Genomic DNA, 23,032 nt, shown 5'->3' on the forward strand with positions numbered 1-23,032 from the left:
TTACTCTCAAGACACCCCATCTCTGGTGTAGCACCTTGCTCTCATGACACCACATCTCTGGTGTAGCACCTTGCTCTCATGACACCACATCTCTGGTGTAGCACCTTGCTCTCATGACACCACATCTCTGGTGTAGCACCTTACCCTCAAGACACCACATCTCTGGTGTAGCACCTTGCTCTCAAGACACCACATCTCTGGTGTAGCACCTTGCTCTCATGACACCACATCTCTGGTGTAGCACCTTACTCTCAAGACTCCACATCTCTTCTGCAGCGAATGACTGTGCTTCCCATCGAACAGCGTATCTATCCATATCAAACACACAAATGTTGACAGCGATTGGGGACGGCAATAAGATGATCCGAAACCCAACAGCAACATTAGGGAATGCTGCACACGCACGCCTGTCTGATTAACAACAACAACAACAACAACAACAACAACAACAACAACAACACTCAGGTAGAAGAATGTAAATGGCTGCTGCTGCTGCTGCTGCCTCTTTGTCAGAATAAACACAGATGCTGCCCTTGGGGAAGTGCTTCGTTAATTTCTCTAAAAGCCCCCCCCGTTTCAGCCGTGGATCAGCTAATAAGATCTTACTCCATTAGCCTCCCGAGCTAACTGGGGCCTCCTATACAACAGCACACCATGGGGCATATGGTTAGAGACGTGGAGTGAGGGGCCTGCTGCTTTTTAGACAGGGGGACATCCCTCCTTGTTTTATGTCCACCCCCCCCCCCCCCCCTCTCTCTCTCTCTCTTTCCCTCCCTCCACGATCATGACTCAATAATCCTCACAAATCTTCTCTCACTCTCTCTATTACCCCAGCGGTTTACGTCGGCCAATTAGCCATCTGCCACCCTTGCTGTAGCATCACAGTGCAGGGCACACTAGAGTGTGGTGCTCTCTGGCTGGCTGGCTGGCTGGCTGGCTGGCTGGCTGGCTGGCTGGCTGGCTGAAGGGGAGGCAAGGAGGGGGAACCCCTATGATACACACACACACACACGCACACACTCTCTCATTGTTTCCGGCTGACTGTGGGGGCATTAGGCCTCATTGTTCTCCCCCCTGCTAACCAACACTGCATGGAGCAGAGCCGCCATTTACTGGAACCAGTGTGGTACCAGGAGAAGGGTGGGGGGGGGGGGGGGGGGGGGGTTAGCCCTGAGATGCAGGACCCAGTCCAGGGCTCGTCTTGGTGGGTGGAGCTGCATGCCTGCCTGCCTGCCTCTCAGACTGTAGGGACTCAATTCAGTCAACAGCATTTCAGACTCCTTCTCTTCTGCTATATGCCACTGCCAAGATCATGATACCCAGACGTACAGTGTGGTGGGTACTGTTTAAACTTTCAACGCACACTCTGGCAGGATAGCTTATACACTACATAAAAATAGTGAGAATTGTGCAAATAATAACTGGGAAAGACAGCAAGGAGTATTCACAGCAGTGGAAATTAATGTAAATATTTTCCTGACACGAGGAAGCTAATTACACACGATCATTTAATGTACGTAACACACGCACACACACGCACACAAACACATGACGTTCCATCTTAGCCACATCTGCAGAGCCTCAATATCAACGGCTGTGCTTTTTTAATTGTAATGAAAATACTCGCCCCTCGCAGGCGTGAGCTGAGTTAATAAGCGTCATAATAACCTAAGTGCTCTTTGCACTGGCCTTTGTGCCCTTTGTGTCTAGGCTCCCTGAGAAGGAGGGAAGGAGGGAGGGAGGGAGTGTGTCCTATATCACACACTCAAGTGGAAAATGAAGGTCCTGAGGGCACTCGGGTCAACCAGCTGACCTAACAGATTTGAGCAAGCTGTTTGACCACACGCCAATCCACCACCACTCTCATCTTTAGCACCCACACAGCTGCAGCAACAGCAGCTAGGGCTTTAATAATGAATGGACCCCCACAATAACATTAACCATTAAGACTTGTGTATTATAACTCAAAGTAAAATTGTCATGTTATGATAACATATCATATTAGGACATTTGGTACAGGCTTTAAAACCCTGTTTTAGTATAATCACTAAAATTACTGTTTCATTATTCATTTGGTTAATAAGCCTACTTTGTTCTCATGCTGGGCTTTGAAGGGGAAATCAACTAAATTACTTTTGCTCCAGAAACAACTCTGCTTATTTCCTTAGCGAGACTTATTTCTTGCCGATCGAAAAAATAAAATGCAGATATTGGCTCAGGCTTGCTTCTGCCAATCTCCAGTAATTATCACCTGGGAAGATGATGGCTGTCACTCTGCTGAGGCGCCCCATGTCCAAAACCCAAGAGCAGCAGGGTAAATTACCTAGCTAGCGATTGCCATGGCTACCAATTACATACCACTGAAAAGGTGGACTGAAATAGAGAGAAACAGCGTTTCCAGGTCCTCTGATTGCTTTGTATGATCAGCAAGCCTTGCAGGCAAGGAAGGACCTACGTCCTCCCGCAAGAAAACGCTTCCAGTTTGAATCCACAGTACAAAGAGGGGTGAATTAAAGTTTGCATTCAAGGTTAATCTACCTCTAAGCTCCTGAATAAGCAGGCCTGGAGTCTCCAGTGAGGGTATAAACCCACTCTAGTGCTCTCTTACAGCCCTGCTGCTTGTGAATGGATTACTGCTCATTCAGCCACATAATGTCTTTCTTCTTCGCTGGGCAAACACCCACACCCAGTCCTGGTTGGGGCTGTGGCTGAGTGGGACTGGGACTTGGACCAGGGAGGGGGGGTGCTCCTATGTGTGTGTGTGTATGTGTGTGTGTGTGTGTGTGTGTGTGTGTGTGTGTGTGTGTGTGTGTGTGTGTGTGTGTGTGTGTGTGTCTGTGTGTGTATGTGTCTGTGTGTGTATGTGTCTGTGTGTCTGTGTCTGTGTGTGTGTCTGTGTGTGTATGTGTCTGTGTGTCTGTGTCTGTGTATGTGTCTGCGTGCGTGTGTGTGTGTGTGTGTGTGTGTCCTGCCTTCCTGCCCCCAGGGTAGGGCCTGCCATGGTGGATCAATACAACTATCAATGATGGACCTCAGTGAAACAGGAGCAGATGTCCTCGTCTCCACTATATACACCACAGTAAAGTCCTCATATTCTCCCTCTACAAATCTGGCCAGCTGTGAGTCATTTCCACTCCATCTCCATGTGCTCCATGTACACACACACACACACACACACATACTCACAAGCACACACACACAAATACAGAGCTGGCTGTGGTTCTGTAGACCTTGAGACCAAAGGCACAAACAATGTCTAACGGCACTTTTCCAAGCGTATGCGTGTACCACTTCCTGGTCCTTGACTGCTCTCTCCACCAAACAAGGTTGCCTGATAGATTAGGCTCAATTTACAACGAGGATGCTTTGCATAAAACACAGGCCTTTCAAATAGTAACAAAACATGACCTTCGTCTGAAACAAGAAAGAGCTCTTCATTCGAAATAATCTACAGAAAAAGGAGGGAATGCAACCAACCACCACTTCATGTCTTGTCTTTAATAAACCACTTATCCCAAAGACTTAGCAGTTGTGAATGAAAATATGTGTTTTTAAAATATGAAAGATGAGAGGTACTTTGTACTGGGTGTGTGGCAGTGCAACAGCAGAGCTCCTGTGATTCCCATGCTGAGAGTGAGGGAGTGAGATGGAGAGCAAGGGTGTGTCCTCACTCCTCCAGCAATACAGAATATGTGTGTGTGTGTGTGTGTGTGTGTGTGTGTGTGTGTGTGTGTGTGTGTGTGTGTGTGTGTGTGTGTGTGTGTGTGTGTGTGTGTGTGTGTGTGTGTGTGCGTGTGTGTGTGTGCGTGTGTGTGTGTGCGTGTGTGTGTGTGTGTGTGTGAGTATGTGTGTGTGAGATTTGGCGCAGCCATCCCATTTCTGCAGTGTTGCCACAGATCTAGATCGCATTCAAGTGATTATGTTATCAAAACACATATCAAACAAGAGGACACATCTACATAACATCTATCAACAAGCACCACTATCTCAAAGGTGCAGCACTACATTGCCATGGTAATAATATGGTAATTACTAAACAGCAACATACAGACACATATTCCATCCATTCCTGACTGAGAAAAGATGATTTTTGGCATCAGTGGATGGATTCAGGGTTACCAGTTCAGCGCAGTAACCCTGACAAGGGTTGAAGCTGAGAAACCTGAGATACATTGCAGTGATGGAGATACCCACTAATGGATACAAGCACTCATTTGAGCAGTGCGGAGAGGGCACACACTATTGATGGATGACATAAGATCATCTGAAGCTGTCAACTTCCTCAAGTGACAAATGATATACATTTCAAAACACACAACTACAGTTCTTATGAAAGGGAGGGAGGGAGGGAGGGAGGGAGGGAGAGAGGGAGAGAGAGAGAGAGAGAGAGAGAGAGAGAGAGAGTGTGTGCGTGCGTGTGTGTGTGTGTGTGTGTGTGTGTGTGTGTGTGTGTGTGTGTGTGTGTGTGTGTGTGTGTGTGTGTGTGTGTGTGTGGTCAAATGTTGGTGTGCATAGGAGTAATGCCAGACAAAAGCAACTAAGTAGCCCCAGTACACATATGTTCTAAAAAATACTTTACATTGCAAGTCCTTTGTTATAATAACATGAATACCATAAACACAACATTATTGATATTCTCCCATTCATAGAGTCAGTAGGCATACCACATTTTGCATCTTGGACTTCAACACCGCTGGACTCACATAACACCCTCAAACAGAATCACACTGGGGCCACTGTACTTAATAGCTGACCTGCCTTCAAACAGCACTGAATGTATCAAAACGGTGAACTTCATAGTGGGGAAAGGTTTCAAGACTGACTACTGTCCCATCCTACCTGTTTTGAAAAACGCATCCGTATCCGAATCGTTCGGTCCCTCCTCGGCTGCCTCCGCTGAATTCATGATTTCTCCTTGAGGATTTCAAAGATACAAATGTAGCGCGAAATAAATCCAGTGATTACTGTAACCAAATCAGTGCAGGGGCTTCTTCATGTTCTTCAGTTCTTTATTCGCGGCAGCTCGCTTTGCAGTCCTTGGGTTTCCGTCCTTCTTACAAGCCCCAAAGCAGCTCTGTATGTTGCTCTATTGTTTAGAATTCAACCTCCACTCTCAGCCCCGGCGCCACAAAAGGAACCCAAGGCGCGTGTGACACAATGAAGCTATCGTAGGTTTGCAAATTGGCAGTTCAGCTGGCAAAAACACCGGAATCGCACTGAACGCTCCACGTCTTGAGTGTAATGTATCCTCAGCATCCCAGAAAATTAGCCATACAAAGGCAAGGCATCAGCATAGGGTTGCATTAGAGAACGGTTCCTTGGCAGTTTCATCCTAGTGATGTCACGAAATCTGCATAATGGCAGTGGTTTGGCTTGAGAGGCATCTTCTTCATTTTACATGTATAACTCTTTCCCCCCCAACAAAATCATGATGTTTCAAATATGTCAGCATCTTCCCCCATATTCATTGCCTTCTTATTTATTGGGAAATCCTCCAATCGTGGAGATGTGTCGGCTGGGTGTGTATGCTATTCCTAACAATAGCCCACAGCCGGACCCCCTCCGCATCCACCCTCCTCCGCCCCTATACCCACGCCCCCAAGAAGCACACTCCTCTCCCTTTCACTTGATTGCTAAGAGGGATAATATTGCTGAATATTGATGGAAGCTAAATAAAATAAAATCATCAATATGGCTTTCCCCCAAACTTACAAGATTTTTTGCCAAGGACAACACTGTTGCTTCTATGATGATGAAAATATATAATTCTGCCAGAGAGATTAGTACAGATATTGTACAGCAATGGCGTGTGTGACGTTTTACAATATGTATTTATGTGTTAAGAAAACATGGTAAATGTATCAGGATTTTGCCATGTACAATTGGTTGATCGGTCCAGAAAAGGCAATTATAAAAACACTTTTTTAAGAATGAAGGGAAGTCTTCTTAATCACTTTGAGGCTTGATATAAGATGGCCTTAGTGGTGTGTGTTTTTTGTTCATGAAAAGATGTTGAAAGGTAAGCTCTGCTTTTGATGTCTTATCATAAAAATCACAAAGGCACTGTCGCGCCAAGCATCGTTCCTGCAAAGGACAGCATTTCGGCCATAAGGAAGATAGCTAGATACTACCCTCTAGTGGCAAATACTTTGTACTACCACAAGCATCGAATAGATTCCTGATAGAACACTGCCAAAAAGGACTGCGCTGAGTTCCATATGTCACGATCGCCAATACTGTTACCTAGTTACCTATCTGTCATCTTATCAATTTTGACAAACAATTAAACGCAGAGGAGGATAACTAGTTTTTCATTTCGGAAAAGAGCCAACAGAGATCAGTAAGTTTAACTCCCCTCTCATTCTGATATTATTTGTTGCCCTTAGGCCATTTCAATAGCTCAATGTAAATCAGTTCAGTTTTCCATTCACTTAGCTTTAATGGTATGAACAAATAGATTTACAAAAGCTTCTAAGACTGATGGAAGAACCAGAGTGCATGATGCCTACATCCACCGTATATTTTCCTCTGTCTGACTGTCTGCCTGCCTGCCTGCCTGCCTGCCTGTCTGTCTGTCTGTCTGTCTGACTGACTGTCTGTCTGTCTGTCTGCCTGACTGTCTGTCTATCTGTCTGTCTGTCTGTCTGTCTGTCTGTCTGTCTGTCTGTCTGTCTGTCTGTCTGTTTTTATGTGTGTGCATTTGTCTTTGTCTTGCTTTCTCTCTCTTTCTTCCTCTCTCTTGCTTTCTCTCTCTCTCTCTCTCTCTCTCTCTTTCTTCCTCTCTCTCTCTCCCTCTCTCTCTCTTTCTTCCTCTCTCTCTCTCCCTCTCTCTCTCTTTCTTCCTCTCTCTCTCTCTCTCTCTCTCTCTTTCTTCCTCTCTCTCTCTCCCTCTCTCTCGCTTTTGTTCATTTTTACCATTAGGACCGATTAGTGTTCCCAGCATAGGCATGGCTTCATCAAATGAAGGATATCAAATACCACCTGAACTTCCAGAGTTTATGCTGGGATTCACCAAAGATGTATTGAGAGATCAGCCAGAGGATATCATTGAGTATGCAACAAAGTGAGTTCAAAAGCTGATCGTTCAAAAGTGTCTTCACAGAGAAGACAATCCATCCTTGTTTTGGCAACAATCAGATGCTCCTAAATCAGTGATGGGCTTTACACTGAGGGTTGGTTTCCCAGATACAGATTAAGTCCAGTTCTGAACTAAAAACCAGTTCTGAACATGTCCAATAGAGAATGTCCATTGAAAGTCCATTCTAGTCTACGAACAAATGTAATCTGTATCTGGGAAACCGCCCCTGAGAGTCAGTGAGGTTTCCATGGTAATCATGTTTGGCTTTTTCAGATATTTCACAGCTATGGTCAAAGGAGAGATTGTGCCACCACAGGCAAAACCAAAAATACTCTCACAGGAGATATTAACTGGTCTGCATCCCCTGGTAGGCCTATACTTTCACACGTTCTTTAGTTATATAGTTATTCATTATTTTCTTCTTCACTTTGAGTGCACTTTCTGTTTGTGAACATAATCAAGTAGACAGACTGTCAAATAAATGTAGCACAGTTTAATGGATCTGACATTCTTGACAGATGTCTGAAAGAGGATCACTGAACAGGATGGAGATTGAGCTCATGTGGAAATATTTGGAAATGCCATTGGACTCCTTGAATCACATCTTATTAAAGGGGAAGTTTGGCGACACAATTGAGTGGAAAAAATTCCTTCCTTCGTGTTGCAGTTATCTTGGAAAGGTATGATGAATATATATTCAACTCATCTTACTGTACATGTAATCTCAGTCACTCTGAGAGCTCACACTGTGAACAACGTGGCATCGGTTGTCAACTCATGTATGCACTGACCAGTAGGTCTACAGTATAGTGCAACTTCCAACGATGCACATGAATTGGAAGAATACTGTGTTTGTGAGGATGGGAACTCCCAAATCCCAAATGAGTGAGATATCTGACCACTGAAGACAGAGCATTCATTATGCAAAGAGCTTTAAGGTTGAATTCCATTCATTGTGGGGGGTTTTCTGTCCTTCTGTCCTTCTGTACTACTGTAGATCATTAATTTCCATTCATAGAATCATTACAATGTGCTCTCAATCCAAAAGGAAATCACCCTCTTGTTCCATGTCTTGGCAGACTGTCAAAGATTCGTTGATTCTTGCCTGCTACATCTTGAACTCTGACCTCAACTGCAAGTACCCAGATGCATGTGTCTCGTATGAAACGTTGAAGTTTCTCTTCACCTACTTGGCAGCTGAAAATGGAAACCTCACACAGAAGCAGATCGTCAAAGCTCTTGAACATTTCCAAAAGATGGCGTGAGTAGCAAACACCCATGGGCTCAGTGTTTATCATGGTTTGATGATGATTGTATTCAAAGAACCTTTACATTGACATTCATGGCATTTAGCAGACGCCTTTATCCAATTCATCATAAGATAAAGTAATCAATGCTCAGACCAGGGGCCATAGGCAGTCACTGTATTGTGTCCATGTCAAGTCACATGACTGCGGTTTCTGTTCTTTCTCACAATAATTTAGCATGTTTTCATTATGAATTTCCTATTTTCCCTCTATCCTGTTTGGTTTCTTACAGGAACTCGAACAATGGTGTGGTGAAAGTATCAGACTTCGTCAACAACCGCAAGTTGCGTCTGGATCCACCCACAAAAAAATGATACGTTTTTGCATACTGCCAATCATATCCTGTTATTTCAGTAATAAATTTGATTTAGCATTTTTTTAACATTGCAAAATGTGTCTTTTTCTTCTTGACATTGCTCATAGTCATATATCTATCTATAAGATTTGCACTTCAAATAACATCATTTTTATTTCATGCAAATGCTTAAGACTTGAAGGGCACTCTCATTAAAATATGGCCTGCGTTGTGTTGTTCCAATTTTCAGTGAGATAACATTGTGTGGCTTTTGCTCCTCCTGTGCTGCACCTGCATTAAAAAAGTGTTTGGCACATATACAGTAGATTTAATCACAATGAAGTCTTGAGTTGATATTGAAATGGAAGTAGAAAAAAAACAGACCAGAGCAGACCAGCCATTTCCATACAACAGTATACTACTACATCCACAACAGCCTTATCAAATGCTATTTCAACCTCTCAGCTATTCCATGTGATGAGGTAGCTGGCAGACATTTTTTTCACATGGAGCAGAGTCCTGTTCTACAGCCAGTGTGGGTTTAATGGGAGGGACAGCCAAGTTCTCCCCAGAGAACCACCCTTAACATGGGGACTGTGTCCTCCCACAGATGGGCCTGCTGGGTCACCAGGTGCCCAGGAAGCGACTGCCTTCCTCAACCAGGTCGGCCCCTCTACACCAAAATACACTGTTCTGAAAGGCTATTTTAAGCCCTCTCTGAGTGTGTGTTGTGTAATGCAGTTCATGTTGGTTTCACTGCACAGGATGAACGATTTGATTGATTTCAGCCAAACCTACCTCTGATTTATGGCATTTAGCAAACTCCTTTATCCAAAACGACTTACAACAATTACATTTGTTTAAGTAAGTGAATCATCTATCCATCGGTCATCATAAGATAACGTAATCAATGTTCGGACCAAAACACACCATACCATAAAATAAAATAATACAATAAAACACACAATAATGCATGCATCTTACAATGGAATAATGCAATTAGTCAAAAATCCCTTTGTTTGTTCTGTTTGTGGTTGGAATATGCAGGCAGTTACAGTATAAGCTGCATGCCGATAGCTAGTTACTGTATGAGGATGTTGCAAATGGTCCTCTGATTGCTCCGTTCGTTCCAGCTCCTGCCGTTTCCATGGTCACCTGAGCGTGGACGGAATGTTCTGCGGTCTAAGTGGAGCTCTGGGCCAGGAGGACCGGGGCCATTAGACCATGGCCCGTTAACAGGGCACTGAGCTCTGGGCCAGTGCCAGGTTCCTCTGGCTTACCCACCATAGGCCCAGACAAATGCACAGCGTATGGTTAATTCATCCAACAGCCCAAACAAAATAAGCCAAATCAGGTAAAATAAATAAATAAAGAATAGAAAAGTTGAGGGTCATATCAGGGGAAGGGTGACTTGGAATAGAATGGGTGACTTGGGTGAATGATTTTGACTGTGTGGACTTAAAGCCTTTGCTTGAAATTGAGAAACACCATCTGTACTGTAAGTAAATCAAAACTATCACATAGCCATGAAAACCAAGAGACAGTGAAATACCTCCTTTGAGTGCTTGATATGCACTGAAGCTCTTCATCGCAAGCTGTGGACATACAGAATGTTAGCTGAGCCCAGGTTGTGGGAAAATGAGGCTGAGACACGCGCTTGTATGCATATTTTTTTTTACTGTCCATTCTGAATAGCTGCACACATACTGTAACAGGTGGAAACATTATATTTTGGAAAATGGGCAAACTGACAACAGATCGTCGGGGGAGTGTTGTTGCATGTATCAGGCATATAATTCTGGACTACTCATGAAATAACAGACTGTGCTGGTTGTGCACTTCTTAGCCTTGGTCAGCAGAGGGTGCTGTACAATTAACAAAAAGGCCTCTTGGCATAATTAGTATTGTGGAGTAAAAGCGAGAGTTGAAAGTGGTTGATAAACGAAAACCCTATTTGTTTATGTGGATTTGAAACACATGCAAACCTCACCAAATAGGGACAATGTAAACAAATGAAAAAGTTTTGATGAAAAACATTTCATTCTTAAAAGAAAGAAAGATAGCAGCACACTCTTGCTCTGGTGCTAATTATTTATTGGACCAATGTTTCAGCAGCAAGCTGCCTTCTTCGGGGTTTAATTGAGTTTGCTGCAGAAACATTGGCCCAATGAATCATTAGCATAGCAGCAAGAGGGTGCAACGAAGGTTCACCCGCCAGCCTGCACCTCACCAAAAACCATGGTGTGCGTTTTTCTTTTCTTTCATTTTTAACAACCAAACCCTAACTTTGATCACAAGACAAAACTGAAGAAACTGTCCAGCTGATTAATCTCTAAAAAAAAATTATGACAATAACCTGTTAGCTGGCAGAACAGAACAGTATCGTTCTCAAATTGGATTGGGGTAAATATGTTGCCAAAACTCAGCCATAAAACATTCCTCGAAACCACACAGTGAAGTTACTGCTTTAATCAGTACCGTGGGTTCACCAATTACAGAGATACTGTACAGCCAGGAATGGACAGGAAGAAAGTCATTAGGCCATCAGAAGAGTCTGATAAGCAGATCAGTGGCGCCTGAGGTCAACTTCTTGTTAACCACAGACTCCTCTCTCTTAGGGTCAAGGTTATCACTTGGTACAAATGGAGTGATGAAGCCTGCAGCACAATTTCATTATAAAGTCATCATGACTATTTTTTCCCAGTCTTTCCTGCATGTTATGATTGTTATCAACAGCCGAGTGGAAAAGCTAAATAAAAAGAGATTCCAATGAATAAAGCATGGATTTCTTTTCAACTTGTGTGTATGTTCAGTGTTCTAGCAAAATATCTGTGGAAAAAAAGAATATTACAAAGCACCTCACACTCAAGCATTGTTGACAATGTGTAAGGGAACCGTAGATGGGGGACCAGCTCCGTGTTTGAGACAGAGCTAGAGATTGTTTTGTCTGGTGTTTCGTTTGAGGCAGCACTCCCAGAGAATGTTTACTTTTACCTTTCCGGTGGGGTGCCCTTAATCTGATTCCCATGCTGGAGCACTGTAAAGCCTGCCTCTTTTCGGAATGGGTGGGCGTGTGTCAACACAAATATGAGATGGTCTTATTGAAATTGTACACCTTGTAACAACTAAGTTGTTAGACAGAAAATCTAATAAGTAAATTATTTGGACGAATAATGTAATAACTTTGTGTTGCATGTTTTGCATACACTTGCCCATGCACGCACACACACACATGCACACACGCGCACATACACGCACACGCACATACACACACACACACACACACACACACACACACACACACACACACACACACACACACACACACACTTTTATTGTATTATTTAGTTTCAGGCTAACACACTTTTGCAAAATAAGCTTTTGCTCATGGGAGGTGTGCCCCTGAATGCCAAATCAGGTAATTTCTTGACAATATTTCTGTCTATTTGGGGTACCCACCGAACCTTAACTCCAACATGACTCCTAGCTCCAACCTTAACCCTATCTCCAACACTAACCCTGGCTCCAGCTCTGACCTTAGCTCCAGCCCTAAGTCTACAGTAGCTCCAGCCCTAACCCTAGCTCCAGCCCTAACCCTAGCTCCAATCTTAATCCTAGCTCCAGCCCTAACCCTAGCTCCAATCTTAATCCTAGCTCCAGCCCTAACCCTAGCTCCAATCTTAATCCTAGCTCCAGCCCTAACCCTAGCTCCAATCTTAATCCTAGCTCCAGCCCTAACCCTAGCTCCAATCTTAATCCTAGCTCCAGCCCTAACCCTAGCTCCAATCTTAATCTTAGCTCTAGCCCTAACCCTAGCTCCAACCCTAAACCTAACTCCAGCCCTAACCCTACAGTACCAGTGTGCAGACAATTGCATTCACCGGTTAACAGTTGGATAATGTAATAAAGTTATTACATTTTCCGCTTCACAGGTTTATTTCATTGTCTGGCAAGTTATTGCATTATCTGGTTGTATTACATTATAAATGCAAACGTATATGTATAATAGGAACTATATGTTGATGTTTATGATGAGGACAAAAATACAGGAAGTATATTATTAAAAAAAAGACTGATTACAGCAAGTACATTACATTTTACATTTATGGCATTTAGCAGACGCCTTTATCCAAAGCAACTTACAACAAATACATTTGTTTAAGTAAGTGAATTATCTATCCATCAGTCATCATAAGAAAAAGTAATCTATACTGGGACCAGGGGCTGTTGGCAGTCACAATGCTAGAAGAAGGAAGAATTACTGGAGAAACTTGTACAGGGGGGGTAGTGGGGATGAAGAGGTCTTAAGGAGGGACAGGTAAGATGTAGCCTGAAGAGATGGGTCTTCAATCTACGGCGGAAGTAAGTATACTGAACATCCCAATGTTTCTATTATTGACCAACAGTCAATGAGGGAGGATGCATACACTTCCTGATACAGTATTGATACTGTGATATACCAGAGGATAGTGTTATAATATAGTTCACAGGAGTAATGGTAAGGTTTCATATCCACTAGAGAGCACTGATGCTACACTCATAATAAACCCCAAATGCACAGATCTAAATGCATTATGGAGTGAGTTATGATCCAAAAGGCCAGGTTAGGTTGTGGTAAGGTTATTCAGTTCCCCAGTGCTGAGCAGTATATTTGTGAAACAGCTGTAGTGTTTAGACACCGTCTGTTGATTGAAACTTATACTAAAGCAGAATAACACAACACATGCATTGTATTCTTAATTTGCATTGGCATACTGTGCATTTATTAGAATATATCCTACCATTGACTAACACACAATCATTATTAAATAAACAAAGGATCCTATTCACACTTTCTCTCAAGTTTTTGGGAGTTTATTCCTAAACGACGGACTGTTTTTTCTAAAGGCACATCCAGCCTGCTGGCTGAGGTTTTCGGTTCTCTTGTTTTCCGTCCGTGTTTCCTACATGGTGCTGCCATCGCTGAGTGTTGACAGCCTGTGAGATCAGCTGCAAGTCCCAGAGAATGTATTTCACCGGTCGCTGTAACAGCCAAGAGACGTGGCAGGTGTTTTCACCATTCAGCCCCAGGCTTGAATCACACACTGACAAAATGACCATTCCACATGTTGCAAACTGTCTGCTCAACTGTATTCTTGCCACTGCACACAGCTCCAAGAACATATCTTTTTCACAGTAATATTTCTTCTATGGTAGCTTTGACATCAGTACAAGCTTTGCACTATAACAGGGCTTTTAGAAATGGTGTTATAATTGGTGAACGTCATGGTGATCCTAATGAATTGTGGCATTTGAATTTTGACCTCATTCTGAGGTGACTACAGTGGGCAAAGCCTTGGGGAATTGACGACAGCATATCTTGGGCTGATGTGGAGAGCTGTACTGTTATGTCACATTAGGTAATGGTATCAGTATACTGTACTTGTTCAGCCTCTTTGTTTTGGATGATCACAACCTAAATTTGTTTTGACAACAGTGAGGGGATATGTACATTTAATACATTTAAAGATGTATCTTGCTCTATCAAAGAGAAATGCTTTCATATTGTAGGATCACAGAGAATTTCAAGAATCAGATTGAGGTCACTAAATGTATCTCATCCCTGTGTACTCCCTCTTTGAGCTGCGGGAGAAATACACCTATATACATTCCCCAAATACAGTGACCTGGACAGCACAGAGATTGCTCATTTTTAGACCTCCCCCTTCCACTCGCAATCCAACCACGACCAATGAAAGGTCTCAGAGCGTGTGTTGTTAGGATTAACGCCAGAAAGTTTGATACTGTTCAAGATACAAGCAAATTACGAATCAAGCAGACGGCTACAAGTCCGACGTTGAATGAACGGTCTTCGGAAACGGGTTTCCGTTCTTTTTGAGTTGAAGAGAAGGGTTTCTGCAGAGAGGAAGTTTAGAGCAGGAGAAGAGGAGAAACGGTAAAGATTGGAGAGACGCTCTGGAGCTCTTGGCAACGTGTTATTTTGGTAAGTCTAACTGAAATATTGAAACATTCCTGACACCAAGTGGAATTTCTCCCAGGTAAAGTTTGCTACCTGTTGGATATCAAATTGTATTAACTGAATTACTGCACCTCACCTACATGACAGTTAACTACAGTACCCTTTTACTTGAAAACATTAACAATTTCTGGCTCTTCTTTGTATGCAGTTATATCAACCAAATAATACCATGAAACCTTTTATTTTCATTTTAATTATTTTTGGAATGACATTGACATTATTGACATTATTCTAAAGAGATATCTGATGTAATACTGTAATACCCTGAATGATGTGGTTGATGATGTGGTTCTGGTCATATGTTCATGTTATTTTATGACTTTATACTCTTCTTGACTATACTCTTGACTTTCATTTAGCCTAAAACGGTTTCTCTCATCACAATTTACCCAAGTGTCTGATGAAAACCATGCAGGCTTGCCCTCTGAAGAAATCGATTTGCATTTATAATTTATAGACTTGGTTCTGAATGATGATTCCATTACTAACATGACAGACAACCACTTGTAAGATCATAACGAGCTCATTTTCTCTATTCTCTATTCTATTTTAGTCTATCATTTCTATTCTGTTCTATTTTTGTATTCTAAGTTCAGAGATGTTGGGAGTTCCACCCTAATGAGCTCCGTACATAAATCACTCAAGCCAGTAACAGTGTCATTACTTATTAAACACAAGTGATTTAAGTGGTAGTCCTTTATACTAACATACTTAAATCCATTTGCTCCAGCTGTGCTCTGGAGGTCGGCTACTTTGTTTGGCTCTCAGAGCCCGACGCGGCCTTGAATAGGACCAAAAGTCTGAAGTCAGCACTCTTCCATCAGCAGACAATGAGACAACACGCCAGACTGAGACTGGCTGGTATAACTCATTCGTTAGCAGCTCACAAGTGTGTTACCGCTCAGGTACAGGAGTCTCACTAAATCACTCTCCTGTGCTCCCAGATTATAGCTCAAGGAGCTAGGGAAAAGGATTTCCATCTATGTTTGATGTGAGAAAATTCCCTCTTACAGCCAGAGCTGAAACAAGAGTTGATTGTTATGGGGGGGAATGGTTACAGCTGCAAAGCTAGACTTGGGCATCACACAGCATCATTTTGTGTCTGAGATGAGCTGGTATCTGTGTAGAAAGGAGTGGGTTACAGGGTTTCTATCCTTATCTCAGCCCTGTCAGTGTCCTCTGTGCTTCCTGCCACCACTGCCAAACAGTATCATTGTCACTGGACCCATTATCTCCCAGGCCTGTTGTCCCAGCTGGCTTTCACAAGAAGCTCCTCAACAATTGTGATTCTACTACAATGTATAAGATGTCAAATGAGATGTTGTGTTCACACACATCCAGGGTGGCCTATTCACCTGTAGGTCCTTCAGTGTCTTTACACCTGCGTTTGTTATCCTTATGGTCTGTGGTCTTGCCAGTCGTTTGTTCTGTATTTGTGTTCAGCTGTAAGTGTTGCAGTAATTGAACATGGACAGGATCCTGAGTGTTTTATTACCTGCTAGGGAAATAAAAGCCTTGTTTCATTATTGGTTTTTGGTGTTGTTAGATTTCCTCTTTGGTCTCGCTTTGAGTTTCCTCCACATCCTGTGGTAGAGTTGAATGTCGAAGTGATAAACATAATCTAGCTTTTTAGCACCTACATGTAGTGTATGTACATAGGCTGAGAAAAGCTAGTCATACCAAGGACAGATGATTTTCTGACAAGTCATTGTACAAGTCACATGTAAGTTTCATAGTTTCCATGTTTTCCTAGTCCTGATATATTCCATTCCATTCATTTGTCCAGACAAGCAGCTGCTCTTAAAACACAGGCCAAATGCATGATGTCATTCTATCTCTGGGAATCAATTTGATCGAGTGCTAGGATTGTGTGATTTGTGATAAGTCTGGTTAGAGATTAGTCTTATCTGTGTATCTGTCCTGTCAGGACAACATTCTCTGCAGGTTATCAACCTGTGAGTAGATAAACAGCTGGACTGGCCATCCATCTGGGCTGTTGTAGCTTATGTCACACTAATGGACTCCTGGGAAGGTGAACGACCCCACGGTCATGTAAACGTCCAAGGTGTTTGCTAACACAGGTGCAACAGAGCCCCAAAGTGTCAGAGAGTGAAGTCAATTTCTCCCAGGTGTTCCACATTTGTATTTCAGGGACCTTTTACCATTAGAACTTCTGCCAAATCTGTTAGTGTCATTGGTTACAACAGTTCAATATTCAAAGTAATACAAATTGTTTTTTTAGTTTTTTTTTGGGATACCTTTTCATTTAGTTTTATGCCTTCTATTTCTTCAGCATGCCCTCTTTTTCATTATTTTCATATCCCTAAATAAGGAACCATGTCCATTTCTCTTTGGCCATGGTATGAGTCTGACATCATCAACCCTGAGGTATGAAGCTATACCAACTCAGTGCCATTTAAAACATCATTGGTCAAACAAACCACTGGAGCTCTGAATATACTCTGCTCACTGTCAACTGATAAAACACCAACAGCCCTATCTCTGTGTTCCGAGATAGGATTAATGAAACACAGCTCTGGCTGTGGCGCTGCTGATAGTGGCACAATATTGTTGTTTCATAGATGGGAAGCAACATCGTGCTCTGCCTCTGATCATGGATTGCAGAATAATGTTTTCAAAAACACAAAAGAACTGTAATGGACCCTTTTATGTCCTTGCCATGGATGATGCAGAATACCTATTTTGTGTACTTATTACACGTTTATGAAATCTATTACTGCCACTCAGAGATACATGCATGTCTCTGCTGTAATGTATTGAAATAAAACGCCTGCAAAAAGATGACATACTGTATTCTCCCTGAATGAGAATGCTTTAAAATATGAAATCGTTGCGGGATGCAGCAAAGGGACTTTCTCCCTTGTGGTGGTGTTGTAGGTCATGAACATCCTGTCAGAGTGTTGTTGCTTTTTCAGACATGAACTATTTATGTTGATGTCTGTTCATGGTGGGAAGTCAATACAAGTAACAAAACAGTTTTCATTACCAAATCCTCATAAAGTACATGATTACATTCCACTTGAGGCTATGCTCTCCCATCTATTTTGTGAAACTTCAGAGAGGCTCATAAATTAAACCCAGTATTCTACTTTTAATCCAGACCATGTGTCCTTGATGGATTAACATCATGTTGTCTGAGTTGAACATGGACTGAGGAAGTAAACCATCATTTGACAGGCTAAATAAGTTAATGTGTCTCACTGTGAAGGTTCTGTTTGTTATTTGAACATCCAAAGTTTCAAGGAAATGATGTTTACCATTAGATCCGGTCATTGACTCCTCGATTGGCAAAAGCCATCATGCAGTGGCTGGAATTAACTACAATGGTCTGATTAATCACGAGCTTTCTTGTTTTCCATCCAGCAAATCAAGGTACAGTTTGATTACATTGATATCCAAAATGGCCTTTGCTTAGAACGAGAGAGTGAATGCCCCATGAATGCCCCACTACAGGCAAACCTTACAACACAGAATACTTACACTGTTCCTGTCTTATTCACTCATGTTCACTCTGCACAGACAAGACAGAAGAAAGCACATACTATATGTAGAAGAAGAAGAAGGCACACACCAACCCCAGCCTCAGGGCAACTAGTGGAGGAACCTCCATAGAGCATGGACACTAAACAGAAGCAGGCCTACCACTGCCTCTACTACTGCGAAGGCAGACCCACACAGGGGGATACAATGAGTTAGCCTGGCTGTCTCTGATTTATGCTAGCTTCTCTCTCTCTCCCTCTATTGCACATGCTGTCTTAATTACTATAATGTACTGTAGGTACCTGTGTTGTAGTGTTCACATGCCACAGACAATGTAACATACATGCACATGGTGTAGTCAGCATTGTAATAGCTGTTGTCTACAGGACAAGGACTAGATTTGAATTGTAATGTCGTAGACATGGCAATGCAGTGAGCCAATGGAATTTGAGCACAGTAATAAGTAATTGATCCAGACAGATTGGCAGTAATAAGACGATATTAGACAAATGGCAGTAGACTTCATTAGGCTTACAAAGCTTATTTTATGAGATGCTTGCGTGACTAGCAGGTTCCCTGAGAAAGCTAAATCCACCAAAGCCTCCTTTAATGATCTGAGACATTTTGTTTTATTGCAAAGTATATAAATCTCATGACAGGGTGTTTTTAATGTGTCACATGCTATATCAGGTATAGCACCACAGCTGGGAGGTTATAGACCACAGCCAAAAACACAATCCAGAGCTCCTCACTGACCCAGAACTGACACCTCACCTCCTTCCCTTCGGCCTCGCAACATTGAGGCAGCAAGTGAGCTTGAGGAGACGCTACATCAAATGCACAGCTGTGTTTACCTTGTGAATCCCACGTGAAACTGGCATTGTAGAGAGTTGGGATAGGAACTGTATTCACAGAGCTCAAATTCTTTGTTAATGACTCCTGAAAGGTATTGATATTGAACCCTGTGATGCTGTACAATAGCCTTTTGCTTAGCAAAGAAACACAAAGGAGAGTTTTAAAGCTTTTAAGGTTAATGTTCAAATGTGACTCGCTTTTAATACCGGACCAGGTGGTTATGAGCTTTCATAGAGTAACTAGAGTTATGAGTTAAGAGTTTTCTTAGAGTAACTAGGCCTACACTTGATATGTTCTGAACGTGAAAGTGGGTCCCCAGGCCTTCGTGGCATTTCTTAGAGGAAGCTGCATGTTTTCCTTCCCTGTACCCCCTCTCTCACGTTCATCCTCTGGGGGGGAACAGCTTCACATGCCACAGCCTAACTGTGGCCCCAGTGTTTACATCACAGTCAGAGATCTAAAGTCTCCCAACAGAATGATCAAATCACACCAACTCTCCCCTCGTCGGTGGTCCCAACCCCTCTGTTGAGTCAGTGATGATTATAACACATTTATAACACATGACATGTGTTGTTTTGTTTATTTGGAGTGATTTGTTGTACTCTTTTTTGGTGTAATTATAAATATTGTGCATGCAGTATGATATAAATTAAATCATTCTGACTCATTGGGTTCCATAGTTTACATTTGTTTTGCAAGATGTATTTATTTGTCGAGAATAGAATGTTTGCAAATCAGTATCACTGACTTTGTTTGAAAAAGACTTATAGGAACCACCCAAGCCATTCAGGTAGCAGATTAGTAAAGCATACCGTACAGATAACTCACAGGAATGCCTGTCTTTAGTGGCTTATTCATGAGTACGATTTTAGGATTAAGATGGCGTGAAAGGGTTTAGGTTGGATTGATGAGTATGGTTGAATGGTATTGTACTTATATGGTTATTCTGTTCAGTATGTTTGAATGCCAGGGCCTAAGCCAGAGTCATATGGAAAATATACCATGGGAACTGCTTCTTTACAGACCTAGCAGACTTAGATGAATCTACTACATCGCTTTTATATCACTGTTATAAATAGCTCCTTGTATAATGTTACAGTAATACAGTGTGAGGATGAAGTATTACCAAGCCATCTATTTAGTTTGACAGTAGGGACAGATTCAGATGTTGATAACATGTTGGCAAAACAGAGCAAGCACTGAAATCTGGACAACCTAGTGAAATATTGGGATTGTACAGGGAGCACTTTTGTTGCTTCTTTTCTATGGTCTTCTATTTGCTTGGGATTTGGCTCTAGGCTTATTTATCACAGAGATCTAGTTGACCTGAAAAGGTGTCTGAGAATGTACAAGCCAGCGCTGAAAAAAAGAACCATCAGAGGTATTTCCCTCCATAACTTCAGGAAAAGTCTAATTTATTTTCAAATATTTCCCTAACTACTTCTACAGCCTCAGGTAAAGTATGACTTTCCAAAGCTGAGGGTAGGCGTCTGAGAGAAACAAGCTCAAAACAGATGCTGATTGTGAATTGATGGATAGGATAAACATCATATCTATGTTTTTTTCTCTGATACGGTCAAGTGAACAGACTAAAGAACCAAGAACCAGATGGTTGATGGTTTAGGTTTAAAAGAGAGTAGGCCTATAGAGACAGGAATCACATCATCAATATCCCATTAGAATCAATACTTTGTGAAAATATCAGTACTGAAAAGCCTGTAAACCTACAGTAAGATGCACTGGCAAAACAAGACTGATTAACACTGATTAAAAATACATATTTTTTTGTCATCCCACACAGAAACATGGGGGATGTGCAACTGGTGACAACAACTCGGATCTCCAAGACCAGCCTGACTTTAGGCAGAGGGTCCCCCAGTAACGAGCCCCCTGCGTTCACCCTCCCGCCCCGCAACGCTCGTGTCAGCGCTGGAGGGACCGCACGCTTTGATGGGAAGGTAGGAAAATCTCTCTATCTCTTCTCTCTGTCTCTCTCTCAGTCTTTCTATCTCTCTCTCTCTCTCTGTATACATGACTCTCTTCATTAAGCTGGCAGGGCGTGGTGGTACAGTAGGACCAATAGAGTGGCTTCAGACATGCCAACCCCGCAGATCTGGCATACTGGGCACTCTCTCTGTTTTTCTCACTCTCAAATCTCCTTTACTTCCCTCCTACTTTTGTATATATCCGTTCGGTTTTGCACCCCACCCAAGTGTGGTTGAGTTCGACATGTTTCATTGTGTTTTGAGTGGAGGTGATGAAGTGGACTTTGTTGCTCTTGGGTTAAAGGCTGTTGTTAACCCCCAACTCCTGTTAGCAGACCGAGTCTGTGCCAGGATCCCTCAGACTGCATTTTGACAATTCTGGGCATGGCTGATAGGACTCAGTCACCTGTTAGCTAGAGACTCTGTTTGGCCATAGATGAGCAAGCAGACTTTGTGCTGAAGTCTGAAAATGCTGACAGTACTGTCAAGTTATGATTTATCCCAATAGTCTTTTTGGCTAAGTGTACTTGAATTTCCATTTATGATATGATTAATTCATGGTGACTTGTTATTCCAACAAAGGAGTAAAATCCTGCCCAAATATGTGTTCAAGTTATCCAAACAGATAAGTCATGGATGTGTTAAAGAAAAGAATAGAAAAGAGAGATCTGCACTCTTGGGATTGAGTTGTAAAGTTGTCAGGGTTGAAATAGTAGTAGTAGTATAGTCAAGTAGAATTTATTTAGTGAAGGATTCCTTCAGTAACCAGGCCTAGAGTAGGTCTTGTTAGTCTTTTTTATATTCTTGACTCGTTCTCTCCCCTAAAATGTATGGTTTACACAGTCCAGTGCACGTGTCAACATCACTGTCAGTCCAACTACACCAACTCTCTCCCGTGGCCTCGCTTGGAGTTTGAAAACCTTTCATGTCACTGTGTGATGTTTTGACACCTCCCAGAGAGAGTCAGACTGCTCGTACGTGAGAGTCTCAGTTCCTCTGAAGTCTCCTTGGTGCCCTCCATGTAAACTGCACACTAGGTATGCAGTGAGAGTGGTCTCTGTCTTCCTGTCTGTCTGTCTCATATACACACACACACACACACACACACACACACACACACACACACACACACACACACACACACACACACACACACACCTCTTGTCCCTTTCTCTTGCCGGCTCTCTTTCAAAGATAGATTATCAATGACCTCTCTCTCTCTCTCTCTCTTTCTCTCTCTCTCTCTCTCTCTCTCTCTCTCTCTCTCTCTCTCTCTCTCTCTGTCATTGGGAATGAACTGTGATTAATGAGACAGTGTTACAGAAGGCAGGCTCCTGTCACCGTGTGTTCTCCTCCACTCATCCACCTGGTTTTCATTCAGCCTTCTGCTTCAGGTCCATGCAGCAATGCTTACTGTATGTGAAGCTCGTGGGGTAGTTTATAGAGTTTGTCTGATAGATTATAGCTTGCAATTGCAGGGTTGAGTTTGCTGAAAGGATACAGTAATATGGAGAGATGACGCATATAAACATATTTGTTTAACTGAACCAGTTTTCTCGGTTGAGGTGCAATATGAGTTTGAATAAATTCTCCTACCTTCAAAACATCATTCCCTTTGGCTTCTCTAACATATCATTTGAGCAGATTTGCAGCCATCAATGTGCTTTCACAGTTGTAGATTTTTGCCTTCTCAAATGGCTCATGGTACTCTGGGGCTGCCCGCTAAACCCTTGTGGTCTCCTCGTCAACCCCAGCGGGTAGGGCAGAGGAAATTGAAGTGAAAAAAGCTTGTGGATGGGAACCTGCCGCTGCCACTTTCGGCTGGAGCCAGGGGAGCTGCAGGAGAGGAGAGAGGGAGTTAGTGCTGACTGCTGAGTCTGGAGAGGAGAACTGGACTGGCTTTGTCTCTCCAGCTCAGACGCTCTGACTGTCAGAATCCATTGAGCTGTGGTCTCCGATGTCTAACGCCGCAGGTCCACAGAGCACGCAGTG

At 42.7% G+C, this 23,032-nt stretch overlaps 3 protein-coding genes across 3 annotated transcripts in view; 2 read left to right on the forward strand and 1 right to left on the reverse strand.

Moving 5' to 3' along the window:
• kalrna (kalirin RhoGEF kinase a) overlaps positions 1-4,906 on the reverse strand; it is a gene marked incomplete at its 5' end in the record, with an annotated part of 142,423 nt that extends 137,517 nt beyond the window's left edge. Inside the window, 1 exon segment of the mRNA XM_083681564.1 lies at positions 4,840-4,906. Within this exon segment, the coding sequence (XP_083537690.1) occupies positions 4,840-4,906 (67 nt within the window).
• Positions 4,907-6,947: 2,041 nt separating this feature from the next.
• Positions 6,948-8,699, forward strand: LOC310813242 (ropporin-1-like; the record flags this gene model as incomplete). Its single annotated transcript, XM_083682105.1, has 4 exons — positions 6,948-7,063; positions 7,608-7,758; positions 8,158-8,339; positions 8,618-8,699. The coding sequence occupies 4 exons, from the start codon at positions 6,948-6,950 to the stop codon at positions 8,697-8,699; spliced, it is 531 nt and encodes a 176-aa protein (XP_083538231.1).
• Positions 8,700-14,499: 5,800 nt separating this feature from the next.
• Positions 14,500-23,032, forward strand: part of mylka (myosin, light chain kinase a) — a 47,009-nt gene continuing 38,476 nt past the window's right edge. Inside the window, exons 1-2 of the mRNA XM_083681738.1 lie at positions 14,500-14,663; positions 20,857-21,013. Of these exons, the coding sequence (XP_083537864.1) occupies positions 20,861-21,013 (153 nt within the window). The 5' untranslated portion in view covers positions 14,500-14,663; positions 20,857-20,860. The remainder of the gene's footprint in view (positions 14,664-20,856; positions 21,014-23,032) is intronic.

This window comes from Argentina silus, assembly GCF_951799395.1.
Source record: "Argentina silus genome assembly, chromosome: 12".
NCBI lineage: Eukaryota > Metazoa > Chordata > Actinopteri > Argentiniformes > Argentinidae > Argentina > Argentina silus.